A 14,080-nucleotide genomic window follows, 5' to 3' on the forward strand; every position below is an offset into this window, starting at 1 on the left:
CAATAGCTGGGGGATGTGAGGCTGGCTAACTGATTGGCTATTTGGGGAAAAGGGAGCTAAGTGGCTAACTAGAGGCTGGATAGCTAGCTAACTGGAGACAGGGTTACCAACTGACCAAACAGGCTGATCTAGTCCCGGGCTTTGCCCCATTGCATGCATGGATTTGCAGTTCTGATTTTCTTAGGGAACTGTTTCAAGGCATTGGTGAATGTGGTTGGGACTGCTAAGGGCAGGCGCCAACATAGGTACTATCCTCAGGATCTGTTTCAACGAAGAATCTTAAGCATTAACATGGCAGGGAGCTGCCAAAGCAGTCCCTACCACAGGAATCATCTAATTGGGCCTCGCAACCTGAGGGGTGACCACAAAAGAAAAACAACCTGAAATAATAATTATCAGGGAGTTGACAAGACTAGAAGCTCCCAGATTTTACCAAGCTCAGGAATAAACAGGACTACTTTTAGATGAACTGGCTAACTGCTGCTCTTTCTCCAAAGATGGCAAAAACAACGATCTTCCCTCTAGGATGATACCATTTCAGCCATGAAGGAAAAAAAAGTGTCTCTTTGCTGTAATACTCAATTAAAGAGCAGGACAACAATTCCAAAATTAGGAAGACAAAAAAAAAATTAAGGACACACAACAACTCTCCTACCTTCTCCTTATTAAAGGTGGCAAAGGGGAACAAAACATTACAGAACATAGCAACACATACGGTACTCATAACTGACAGTCTAACAAAGGCACACGTGCAGGACACATGCACATAAACAACACGATATAGCTGGACCATGATGTTAGACCAGCCTAGATGTCTTTATCCTCTTTGAGAAGCATGGAGCATGAAGCAGGAACAAATCCAAGTTATCCTGTACTTGACTCTACGTATATTCATGCATCCAGGTCTACACCTGCCAGCAGGCAAGAAGGAGATCCAGCTATTTGTTCAAGGTGTCCTCTGCTCTCACCTAACTCCTGTGCTTTGGAATTGTGGGGAGAGAATCTGGCAGGAAGCTGCATCCACTGCCGAGCTATTCACCGCCTCAAGGGTCTTATTGCTCCTCGCCCCCCTACTTTTAATCCAACTCCACCAATGAAATGGGAAGTCTGATATACTGGGAAGGAGGGAGATTCACCTCTTGCAATACAATTTGGGGAAGGTGGCAGTGACAGCTGTGCAAGCTCAGGGAAATATGATGACCATGGTTTCCTGACCTTCCCACAGAGCGAGGGGCTGCTTCCTGTTGCCTCTTCTTTGCTGCCTCCTTCACCCTCCTCGAGCCTTCCTGTAGCTTAGGGTGGGGAATCAGCAGGGTTATCGTCTTAGCCCATGCTGCCCCTCCAGGGGCCTTTGAGGTGCTCCTATGGCATTTTTCCTCTGCCTGCCCCCAACTTTTTGGAGGTTGCCCTCCTACTTTCTTTCTAACTTTTCATGTCTTGCAGTTTTACCCCTAGAAGGAGGGGACTGATGGCATTGATCAAGGACACTTCACCACTCACTTCAAGAGCCAGTAAAACCTCCCCTGAGGAGCTGAACTGTTCCAGGCCCCTCTCGGACTCAGGGGACGCAGCTGCCACACCACCAGATATCCTAGACTGTGAAGCTGTGGCAACCTTCCGAGGGAGGGGGAGGTGAGGCAAGTATGCCAGCTTCAGGGCACCACTGTTTGGTGTGCTCTGGTTTATGGCACTGGTAGAACTTTTCCTCACTGTAGGGGTAACCCAGGTAAAAAAAAAAACCTCTGAACCATCTCCTCATCCCTGCTGACCTTCAGGCAATCAAATGTTAACCCAGTGCATGAAGGATTTTAGATGCCCCAACTCCATATCCCTATGTCCCAGGGGAATCATGGTAACCTCTGAGATAACCTCCTCCAAGGTACTCAGGTATGTCCACAAGACAGTGCCCGGGAGGTAGGGTGATAAATTATACAGTACTGGCTCCTCAACCTCTGGGCAGTGCCCATTAATTTAATGTCTTCCCTCAGGGTCCATTTAACTGAAGCTGTGGAAGTGAGGAGTACAACAGCCTCCCTGCTTGCCTTTCTGGCTGTTAGCATGACTTTCAGTCCCACTGGGTTAGCTACTGTGGAGGCATACAGGTGAATATTAAGACCTGACAGCATACAACATGCTAACATATGCTGCTAGCCTAAGCCTCCACTGTTTGGAGGGTTCTGCCTCTGCTGGGCATGAAAATCCTGCCCAGACTCTACTAGAAACTGGACTCCATTGACCTGATGTTTATTCTTCTATGCTGCCTTCTGGCCCCCTCCTCATACTTCCTTCCTTCCTGGGCAAGGAGAAAGGAGCCCCCTGGTGTACTACCTGTCTTTGATGGTGTGCCGCTGATACTGGATGTGACTATCTGACTTGTCCCCTTCTCCTCTGGGTCAGCATCCCAAATGCCTATGGCTCTTGGGCCTTCCCCAAAGGAGAACACCTCATCAGAGGCCAAGAACATATTGGACAGCTGGACAAGGATGGATGATCCAGATAGGGGGCAGGGTATTATAGCAGGAAACTCTACCACCACTAGGGTGATCCCCTCTTCAGCCACCACTTCAGGTGGCTTATCATATCCTGGAGGTGGTGGGGAGCTATTTTGTCTCTTGTATACCTTTAGTCACTGATGTTATTTCAGTCAGGGGAGTGGGAGGGGATGGGATTTCTGGGCCAGGTTTATGCTCTGCAGGGAGCAGCACATTCCTTATCTCATCTCAACCGCCTCATCTGTCGAGGTCTGGATCCTGATGTTATAATAGGTGTCAGGGATTCTCCTTCTACCTGCTCAGCCTGCAGACTCACAAACATGTCCCTCATATCATCAGAAGGCCCTCTCCCAACTCCAGCCACTCCCAGGCAGCAGTCAGGGGAGCAACAGTAGTCTCCAGCTGCCCCTGCTGATCTATGTGACCCCATCCCATGTTTTGGAAAGGAGGGATCTGTTCCACCTTCTCAGGAAGGGGGGTCTTAAGGGCTCCCTTATTGCTTGCCACACTCTCTAATGCCCCTCCCTCAAAGGGCTTCTTGGCAGCAAAGGGGGAATCCTCTACAGACAGTAAGAAGTTCAAGAAATATAAAAGATCCCAAAGGGAGGAGCACAAAGAAGAATATCTGGTAGAACTGAGGGAGACGAAGAAATTAATCAAGACGGCAAAAGGTCAAGCGGAAGAGAGGTTTGCCAAGGAGGTAAAGAGAGGTGACAAAACATTTTTCAGATACATCAGTGAAAAGAGAAAAGTTCAAAGTGATATAGCGAAACTGAAAGGTGGAAAGGATCAATGTGTGGAGAGAGACGAAGAAATGGCAGAAATATTAAATGAATACTTCAGTTCTGTGTTCACTAAAGAGGACACTGGAGAAGGACCATCGCTAGTTAACAAGAAGCTGGAGGGGAGTGGAGTAGATGTAACTCCATTTACAGTAGAAAATGTATGGGAAGAGCTGGAGAAACTGAAAGTGGACAAAGCCATGGGGCCTGATGAAGTTCATCCCAGGATACTGAGGGAGCTCAGAGATGTGCTGGCGGGTCCGCTGTGTGACCTGTTCAATAGATCCCTAGAAACGGGAGTGGTGCCGAGTGATTGGAGAAGAGCGTTGGTGGCCCCGCTTCACAAGAGTGGGAACAGAGAAGAGGCTGGTAACTACAGACCAGTTAGCCTCACTTCGGTGGTGGGAAAAGTAATGGAGTCACTGTTGAAAGAGAGAATAGTGAACTATCTACAGTAGGGAGAATTGATGGACCAGAGGCAGCATGGATTCACCAGGGGAAGATCCTGTCAGACAAATCTGATAGACTTTTTTGACTGGGTAACCAAGGAATTGGATCAAGGAAGAGCACTCGATGTCATCTACTTGGACTTCAGCAAAGCTTTTGACACTGTCCCGCACAGGAGACTGGTGAATAAAATGAGAAGCTTAGGAGTGAGTGCCGAGGTGGTGGCCTGGATTGCAAACTGGTTGACGGACAGAAGACAATGTGTGATGGTAAATGGAACTCTCTCTGAAGAGAGAGCGGTTTTAAGCGGTGTACCGCAAGGATCGGTGTTGGGACCGGTCCTGTTCAATATCTTTGTGAGCGACATTACAGACGGGATAGAAGGTAAGGTTTGTCTTTTTGCGGATGACACTAAGATCTGCAACAGAGTGGACACGCCGGAAGGAGGGGAGAGAATGAGACGGGATTTAAGGAAGTTGGAAGAGTGGTCGAAGATATGGCAGCTGAGATTCAATGCCAAGAAAAGCAGAGTCATGAATATGGGGAGTGGAAATCCGAATGAACTGTATTCGATGGGGGGAGAAAGGCTGATGTGCACGGAGCAGGAGAGAGACCTTGGGGTGATAGTGTCTAACGATCTGAAGTCGGCGAAACAATGTGACAAGGCGATAGCTAAAGCCAGAAGGATGCTGGGCTGCATAGAGAGAGGAATATCGAGCAAGAAAAGGGAAGTGATTATCCCCTTGTACAGGTCCTTGGTGAGGCCTCATCTGGAGTACTGTGTTCAGTTCTGGAGACCGTATCTCCGAAGAGACAGAGACAAGATGGAGGCGGTCCAGAGAAGGGCGACCAAAAGGGTGAATGGTCTTCAACGAATGACTTATGAGGAGAGATTGAAGAATCTAAATATGTACACCCTGGAGGAAAAGAGGAGCAGAGGTGGCATGATACAGACTTTCAGATATTTGAAAGGTTTTAATGATCCAAAGACAACAACAAACCTTTTCCATTGGAAAAAAAATCAGCAGAACCAGGGGTCACGATTTGAAGCTCCAGGGAGGAAGACTCAGAACCAATGTCAGGAAGTATTTCTTCACGGAGAGGGTGGTGGATGCCTGGAATGCCCTTCCAGAAGAAGTGGTGAAGACCAGATCTGTGAAGGACTCAAAGGGGCATGGGATAAACACTGTGGATCCATAAAGTCTAGAGGACGTGAATGAAGAGTGGGTGGCTCGCGGGAATGACGGCTACTGCCTGGAGATAATACCCTTATTCAATAAACATACACACGGTTAATGCGACTCCAACATTGCTCTAAGCTTCAACGGCAAGAGGAAACGTGGAAAAAGATTTGCATTCACAAAAAAAGCGGGAAGTAGTCAGATACTTCACTTTCAATGCATATCCAGCATAACTCTCTGCTTCGATGGCAGGGGGAATGAAGAAAAGTGGATCTATATACAGACAACAACCAAAAAGGTCTGAATTATTTAGTCTGGGTAAACAAATAAGCATGGGTAGAGCTTGCTTATTGCGGCGGTTACTACCCCTAACCAATTAAGCTAGATATTTCACTTAGAGGCAGTTCCAACACTGCTCTCTACATTAATGACGGGGTTGGAAGGGAAATAGAATCAAAAGGTTACTAAGAGCCAAGAGTAACAGATAAGTATGAGAAAAAAAAAGTGCAAAACTTGCTGGGCAGACTGGATGGGCCGTTTCTATATGTTTCTCTCCTTGGAAGTCACAGATGGTTAGGTTGTGTGCTTCTTGGGTGTCAGGAGCAACCAGGACATCCCATCTTTGCAGGTCAGGGGAAAACATTCGGGGAGGGGCAGGTTATCCCCTCCTGAGGGATCAGAATTGATAGGAATGTCTCCTCCTAGGGGATCAGGGACTGCCAGGATGTTCTCTCCCAAGGGGTTGGAGGTAGCTAGGATGCTATCTCCCTGGAGGTCAAGGATGGACAAGATGTTCCCTTATTGCTTCCCCAACTTCTCCCTGGGGTTCAGGACCCGGGAGGCTGTCGGGTCTTGGTCACCTGTCGGTGTCTCAGCACAGTATTCTGGCAGGGAGAGGAAGGAGATGCCAGAAGGACTCTCAGACAGAGAGGGTGTTTCATCTGTTAAGTGGAGGGCCTGAGGCCATTCAACAACCCCTTGGTTCCCCTGTTGTTTGGGGCTTCCTTCGGGAACAGGAGGCAAGCTTCTGCCTGGCCGTCTTCTGACCCTGCTTCTCTCCCCAGGACCCCGTTTTGGGCATAATAACAAAAGGAATTTAAGGGGATCTAAACTACAAAGCAAACAAAAGGAAATGAAAAACAGAAATAAAAGGAAAATAACTGTGGCAGCCCAAGGCAACTTGTCTAAGGAAAAAGGAACCAGTTACCTTGAGCAGCAGCAACAGCAGAATCTTCCTCCAAAGCTTCCTCTCTTTTGCTGGGGACCAGGGCTCACCAAGCACAAAGAAAAAGGGAAAACTCAAACTAATCCCCCCCCCCCCCCAAGAATCCTCTTAGGAAACCCTCCTGTTTAAGAAATCAATCCTTGCAGCCCAGGGTCCAGCAGGAGCACAGAAAAGCCTAGGAACAGTTTAACTCCCCCTGATGGGGCACATAAAATGATGCGATGGGAGTCCCTGTTGATTTAGGGTCCTGCTTCCCAAATTTGTTTGGTGGGTTCAATACATGTTCATGCAGGCGGTGAAATGGACCTGTGTGTTGACGGCATGTGCATTCCCCATCACACTCACCACTGAGTAGATAGGGAGGGTTCCCCATCAACTCCCCATTACGACCCTGTTCCCACGCATTCCAATAATGCTGGCTAATGATGCAAAACAGACGCCATATTTCAAAGACCAAACTTGAACTTTATTCTCGGATGAGCCAGTCAGCAACTATATACATGGATGTGAAAGAATGGGAGGTTACACTTCAGCATACCCACACCAAAATTCACATCCAAAAGGGACCCAGTGAAACTCATGTTTACATAAGCTACTCACACTCCCATGGTCTTTGACCTTCATTAAAGATCACTTTACTAGGTGCAGATTTCCTAGACCAATGAATTCCAAGGGACACTCTGGGGCCATCCATCTTCTGGGACGTCCCCATGCTGGAACACCTGGCCCTTTCTCTCAGAAGGAGGAATGGCCTCTCCTTTCCTTCAACTCCTGGTCAGGTCCTCGGAAAGATGATAAAATTCACTCACAACGCTCCATGGCCATGGGCTTCCCCCTCTTGAGGGGGAGAACCCCTGCAGAGTCCTAATCCCATTTGGAAGGGTCCCTGGGCCACCAGCCCTTAGGCTGGCTACTCCAGCAGATCACATATCTGGAGGTCCCTGTTCGTCACCATAGCTTGGCAAGGGTAGGAACCAAAAGGGCAAAAACCCACCAACAATTCGTACCTTTATAGCTCCTGCTAAACAGTTAAAACCCAATCATAAAAGCCAAACTCTTTATAGGAACAGACACATCCACCATTTTCCACAAAGCGCTTTATCAGATTCACTACAGTGCTCACACATCTAAAATGCCATCCAGTGATCTTTTAGCAGTACTGCAATATAAAACAACCAAATATTTCCCAAAATATTCAACATGAAAATGGCAGGATCTCCCCCATCCAACCTAACTTTTGCACTGTGACTCCAAAATGGAGGTAAACTTTGGGGGGTTCTGCACAACAGCAGCAACACAAAGGACATGCTGAACCAGTCCTGGCTTTGCCCCATTGCATACATGGATTTGTAGTTCTGATCTTTCTAGGGACCTATTTCAAGTTGGTACATAAGGCTGGAGATGCTGAAGGCAGCCTGCCATGCATGGTTTCCTGAGGATCTGTTTAAACAAACAGACCCTTAGTGCTAATGTGACAGGGAATTATTTGCCATGGGTACTGTCCTTGGGGCTGTTTCAACAATAGTCCCAAAGTGTTAATGTGGTGTGGAGCTGCCAAGGCAGCCCCAACCATGGACATTGAACAACTGTGCTCTGCATCCCGTGGGGTGATCAAAATGTATGTATTATCTGTGTGTGTGATATATGCGCCTGAATACAATAGTACGTAAATGGGTTCCATAATTTTTTCGTAGTATGCTATCTCCCTTGCCACCTAATCCCCTCCCTCCATTGCATGGAAGGGTTCAGTAATCCTGGTCCTTTTGTCTATAATAACATTGAAAAAAAGGGCACCTTTGTTTTTTTGTGATTGAAGGGGTAGCGCTCTGGAAGGTAGATTATTATTGTTAGCCTAGGGGTAAGGCAACAGTGGAGCACTAGGGTTGCTTAAAGATAGAAATTCTGTTTCCTTTGAGTTTGAGAAACATCATTGAGCTTTTAATCTGTCAGGTGGGGAACCATCTGACAGTTAGTATTTAAAATTGTTATTTCCTCTTAAGTTACAACTATGCTGAAACATCAAATGTTCTAGTTATTTTATTCCTATCAGGAAGGGGTAGAGGTCCTGCTCCCAGTGAACAAGTGGGGGTGGGGGGGGGGCATTTCAAGAGGTCCTACACAGGACTCTTGGGGGCACAACTCTATTCAGGTCTGTGCCTCTGTGATGGAGATGGGGAGTGAGTCAATCGAGTGCACAAGCCAATGATGTGCCCTCGTTTATCGCACTATGACACAATACTTTATGTGCCCTATCTCTCTTCTTCCCATTCCTGGCTCCACCTCCACCGGGAGAGGATGGAGCCTGAAACAGGGGAAGAGGGAGATTCGCCTAGTACAGAGTCCAGGGATTAGGGGTGCTCAGAGTGTTCTCCCTAGCTTCTTTTCCTGGTGTTAGTTGAGGGTCCTTAGGCCACCGATTGATCCAATGCTTCCCCATATGTTTGGAGCCTTTTCTGGGTCAGGAGCAAATAAGTACTAGGACTTCTTTTGCTCCAGCCTATTCCCCCATGACCCCTTCTTAGACATATTGAAATTAAAGAATATGGGGGGGGGGGGGGGGGGGGGGGGGGTTGCATGCTAAATTCAAAACCAAGAGAAAAGGAGGGAAAAGAAAAACACAATCATAGTAACATAGTAATGATGGCAGAAAAGGACCAAATGGTCCATCCAGTCTGACCAGCAAGCTTCTTATGATAGTATCTGCCACACCGTGCAGGTTACCCCCATATTTCTCTTGGTAGCAAACGCCGCTCCGTGCATTTATTCCCAAGCTTTATGATAACCCATAAAATTTACTGCTAGCAACATTTTTACTAGTTAATAGAGCTTTCTTGAAAATTGAGATAGTGCTGCTTGACGTGTTTTGCTTATGGACTTGGCCATAGAAGCAGTCCTGTACTTTTTCCCTTATGTCTGTGTATCAGTACCCAAGCTGCAAAGGTCACAGATCGTGTTGGTGGTGGTCTGAATCTAATTCCTCTTCCCACCTCCCAACGCGGAGAGCAATGTGGCAGTTGTGGCAAAAGCATCAAGGCTTATTGGTTAAGGAAAGTAATCCCATGCCTTCTGTTAAGGGTAGTGACTGCTGCTCCATGCAGGTTACCCCCATCCTTATTAGTTCCCCAAACATAAGCTTCAAGGCATATTGGTTAAGGGTAGTAACCGCTGCACCAGCAAGTTACCCCCATGCACCCTTTTCTTCATTTCTGTCCTCTAGCTTTTGGGATCCACAAACAAAGGGGTTGAAAAAGGAGCAGATTGTGGCTGGTACTGTGACTCAAGACAACAAGTCTAAGGAAGGGGAAGAAACAAACAGGCCGATTCAGTAAAGTCTGCAGGAGAGTGGACGAATGCCCGCTCTCCCGGCGCGCGCACCGGCCACTCGCCGGTGCACGCAATTCAGTATTCAAATTAGGTGGTGCGATAGAACAGGCAAAAGGAGGCGCTAGGGACACTAGCGCGTCCCTAGCGCCTCCTTTTAGCCCGGAGCGGCGGCTGTCAGCGGGTTTGACAGTCGACGCTCAATTTTGCCGTTATTGGTTCTCGAGCCCGCTGAACAGCCACGGGCTCGGAAACCGGACACCGGCAAAATTGAGCGTCCGGTTTTCGGCCCGACAGCCGCCGGCCCATTTAAAAAAATTTTTTTCAAACTTTTTTTACCCTTCAGGACCTCCAACTTAATATCACCATATTAAGTCGGACGGTGCACAGAAAAGCAGTTTTTACTGCTTTTCTGTGCACTTTCCTGGTGCCGGCAGAAACTAGCGCCTACCTTTGGGTAGGCGCTAATTTCTTAAAGTAAAATGTGCGGCTTGGCTGCACATTTTACTTACTGTATCGCGCAGGCATACCTAATAGGGCCCTCAACATGCATTTGCATGTTGAGGGCCCTATTAGGTGCCGCGGGTTGGATGCGCGTTTTCCTCCCCTTACTGAATAAGGGGTAAGGGAAAATGCGCGTCCAAGGGCAGGTTAACAACGGAGGCTCCAACGGAGCGCACTGTACTGTATCGGCCTGATAGTAAGGTAAAAGGAAACAAACAATTTACCTCTAGCCACCAGCAGCAGCAGAACTTTCCTGCACAGCTTCCTCTCTTGCTGGGGACCAGGCTTACCCAAACAAACTCAAAGGGAAAAGGAAAAAAATGAAATCTTCCTAGAAAGCCCTACTTGCAGCCCAAGTGCCAGCAGGAGCACAGAGAAGCCTAGGAGCAGCAGCAGCAGCAGGGACACAAAGGACAGGCAGTACCAGTCCTGGCTTTGCCCCATTGTATGTGTGGAGTTGTAGTTCTGATTTTCTTAGGACCTCAATGAAACAATCAGAACTACAAAATCATTCATGCATTGGGGAAAGCCAGGACTGGATCAGCAGGTTCGGTGGACCTGGGGTCAGTTAGCAACCCTACCTGGAACATGGGGGAAGAGCTGGCTGAGGGGGAGGGGGAATGTGATTAAGTATTATGGGGGGGGGGGTTCTTCTTGTAGGTATGTCCTAGATTTGGGCCATGCAACTATGCATTGGGTCAAAAATTTAGCTTGGACAGTCTGGGCTCTTTAATCATGGAGAGCAGAGAGAGACAAGACAGTCTACATTTTTTGAGGCGAATTCTTCAGCAGGGACTCTCTGGGGTATCAGCTCTGCCTACGACCCCAGCTCCAAATCTTTTCTAGCAGCATCTCTGGTTAGGCGGGGGAAGAGTGCTTAGAGGCCCTAACTGCTTTCTCAGTCTGTTTGCATGTAAACTTCAGAGTCCCTCCCATTCATTAGCGCCTAACCACACCTCCAAGCTCTGTTTATCTTTTTTCAAATCAACTTCCTAGCCGAGGAGCCATGAGAGGGTGTGGCTACTATGCCAAGGGTGTACTTGTACAAAGGTGCATGGCCGTTACGGAAAGGCGGGGTTAATGTGTAATAACAAAGAACCTGCAGTCAGCTTCTTTCCAGTGTAGGGCGTGTACAGAGCTAGTTGTATCTTTCATTCTTTTCAAATCATTATCTTTTCTCTCATTCCAGCCCACTCCTTTCTCGCCCCTAAACAAAATTACAAGAAAGCTGCAAGGAATGACTGGGAACAGTATTATGAGCATAGACCCTACAATAACAACTGTACGCATTCACTATAAATAGCCTCCAGCCTTTCCCAGCCACGCGTACCTCTGTGTATATTTATATTCAATCCAATTTGTTTACACGTACACTATATAAAGTGGTGTAATTCTGGTTGAAAAACTGTATGATATTTTGCTTTGTTTGTACTTAGCGCTAAGGTTTGCAATCTTATTTGCTGAACGGATACTGAATTGCAATGGTTGCAGTAACTCTTTAAGCACCCCATTTGTTTCAAGAAAGCGAAGGGTGGATGTCTGAGATGACATGGTAATGAGACCTGGTGCCTGTTGAAGTCGGTAGGCCGGCTTTCCGGTACCGGCTACGGGCCACCCGCCCTATCTACTGTACCTAATGTAAGGCACGCTTGATTGGCAGGGTTCAATGAGTTTCTCCTGGCCACGCCCATGCCGAAGAAGCCATGAAAACGGAGTGGAAAGAGCTTTAAGTGACGAGCTAGGTGCATTGCTAGGCGCTCTCTGAGGTGTTTTCTCATGATTGCCTTCATGCCCGAGCTAAGGCGATTACAATAACTTAACACAGAAGTAGTTAGTATCGACTTGCATGTATTTTTCCTTTTTTTTTTCTTTGTTAACCTTTATTTCTGTGCCTTAGGACAGAAGGAAAGCCGCGACTCTCGGGGCAGAGTCGATTCTGGGATACCCTGTCGCTTTCACGTTCTAAATGCCGCCGCTTGCAGCACGGAGAAGGTGAATTGCTCATGCCCGGATTCCGTGCTAATGGGCAGTGGTAGGGCTGCCTATTAAAGTCATCCTCCTGTAACCATTTCACTTCCGCTCAGTTTACACCCAAAACAGATAGAAAGCAAAACCTGGAAGATCTTTTTTTTTTATGAGACCATCTGAAACGAAAAGCTAAGCTAACAAGAACATTGTTTACATTAAAATAATAGTGCTCTGGCTGCAAAAATGTTGTTCCTTTGAGTTTAAGCTTCACAACACAATCCCAGCCCTCCCCTCCTCCTCCCCTTCCCCCAACGTTTGTTATACAAGCAGTGAGCTTTCCACGTTCTTCGAGTTCTCGTAGAGTATTTAAAGAAAAGTAGCCAGCCGCTGCAAGTGGAAAAGCAGCTTGGTCACCACCGCTAAGTCTAAATACGTTTTCTTCCATTTGTGTAAGTATTTTAGTCTTAAAAATAGGAAAAGTGATGAGACACAGGCAGAGCAGGGAAAGTGGGTGGAGCACTAATGATAGCTGTGTGAGCAGGATCTGCTGTATTTAGGCTTACAATGACTGTCTGCTATGTGCATGTCTATCGATCCTAAAACTAGGCTACGATTGCACCAATAATTGTATTTTTGCGAATTTTCAGCTAGTCTTAAGTCTAAATAAAAGCTGTCCAAATAAAAGTTTGGCTGGGAAAAGCATAACGTTAAACGGTGACCATCTAGTGTGTGCAATTCGGCAAAACTGACCTGTGTGTGTTCTTAGATGAGCTTTGAGATGGGAAGATTTTCCATAAACTTTTTCACAACCTGCGAAGTGGCATTTGTGTTTTTTCTGGAGTGACTCGGAGTCAGACCTGTTCCTCCCACGTCTGGTTCTTTGTTTGGGGCTTGACTCGGCTAGCAAAACAGTTTGTTCTCCTCGTTTGCTGGTCATTGAGAAACTTTCATCCCCATCTTCTCTCCTGGAAGGAGGACTTAATTTCTCGCTGTCTTTCAGGTTATTTTCTGTTTTCCCCACCTGGAGAGACGAGTTAGGGACATGCTGGTTTAAATCTGCTAAAATTCTGGCCACCACAAACAGAGATGCATTGTCTTTCAGTTCTTTCTTGTCATCTACGATCAGCGGAGGTGAAGAAGCAGAAGGGATTGGTGCTTCGAGTTTGCTGCCTGTTTCCCTCTTTGGGTTATGGACAATAGCACGACTGGACATAGAAACAAGGCATTCGGCTGCAAAATGATCCACATATGCTGCTGTTGCCATTTCTTAAAGGATACTCTTTACCCTGTATATAACGTACCTGACCCTGTATACAGGAGAGTGGTTTTCCTTGTCAAAAACTCTATTGTAGGAGTGCTGGATAACAGATACAAAAAAAATTTAACTTTATCATAAAAGTCACACCCAAGTTGTAGTAGAAAATAAAGGCATTTTATATCCAGAGCATAAAAGGAACTTCCAGACGTGAAAACTCTTGATCAGCCGGCTTAGAAATGCTATAAACGCCGATCCTAAGATCTAAAATTATCTTTTTAAAAACCCAAAGGAAAAAAACACAGTGCTACCTTTTGCACTGCATTGTGACAGTAGAGTAAGCTTTCCCCGTTATTGCACTCTGGACGTGTTTCAGTCCCACGTGGGGGTGTGGTCTTGGAAAAACATCTGTGCGTGACGTCACCGAGAAGCCACATCCTGGCCCCAGCAGGTTCAGAGGCTTCTTCTGCAGAGTGGCGGGAGAAGCGCCTTAGCTGTGGCCGTGAGGAAACAAGAGCAGGCAGATAAAACAAAGCAAGCAATTGGTTTGTCAAAGCAAAGTCTAGCCGAATGTCCCACAGTAGAAAGAATCTCGTTCGTTTAGGGGTGTTGCAAGGTATTCTGAAATGTCAGAGCTCGGGGCTGGCGCATCTGATGGTGGGGGTGGGGGGTCCTTTCCAAAGAGTCCCCCACCAAAAATGCAGTGTGTTTTGAATCTCTGCAGCCTTTTCTCTGACATAAGAGACTTTAGTCGGCTGAGCACAATGTTTCATGAGAAGAGGAGGGGTGTGTGTGCTGACCAGAGGAAGTAGGTTCCCTTGAGTCACCACTCCTAGGGCCAGCCCTGCTAATAGCTGCCCCCCTACCCCCAGCCCAGTAACAGTTAAAATCAACAACCACATCTC

General features: G+C 47.1%; 1 protein-coding gene across 1 annotated transcript in view; it reads right to left on the reverse strand.

Moving 5' to 3' along the window:
• Positions 1–13,518, reverse strand: part of KLF13 (Kruppel like factor 13) — a 139,874-nt gene extending 126,356 nt beyond the window's left edge. Inside the window, exon 1 of the mRNA XM_029575206.1 lies at positions 12,671–13,518. Coding sequence (XP_029431066.1) covers positions 12,671–13,184 — 514 coding nt within the window. The 5' untranslated portion in view covers positions 13,185–13,518. The remainder of the gene's footprint in view (positions 1–12,670) is intronic.
• Between the last annotated feature and the right edge of the window lie 562 nt (positions 13,519–14,080).

This window comes from Rhinatrema bivittatum, chromosome 13, assembly GCF_901001135.1.
Source record: "Rhinatrema bivittatum chromosome 13, aRhiBiv1.1, whole genome shotgun sequence".
In the NCBI taxonomy this organism is placed as follows: domain Eukaryota; kingdom Metazoa; phylum Chordata; class Amphibia; order Gymnophiona; family Rhinatrematidae; genus Rhinatrema; species Rhinatrema bivittatum.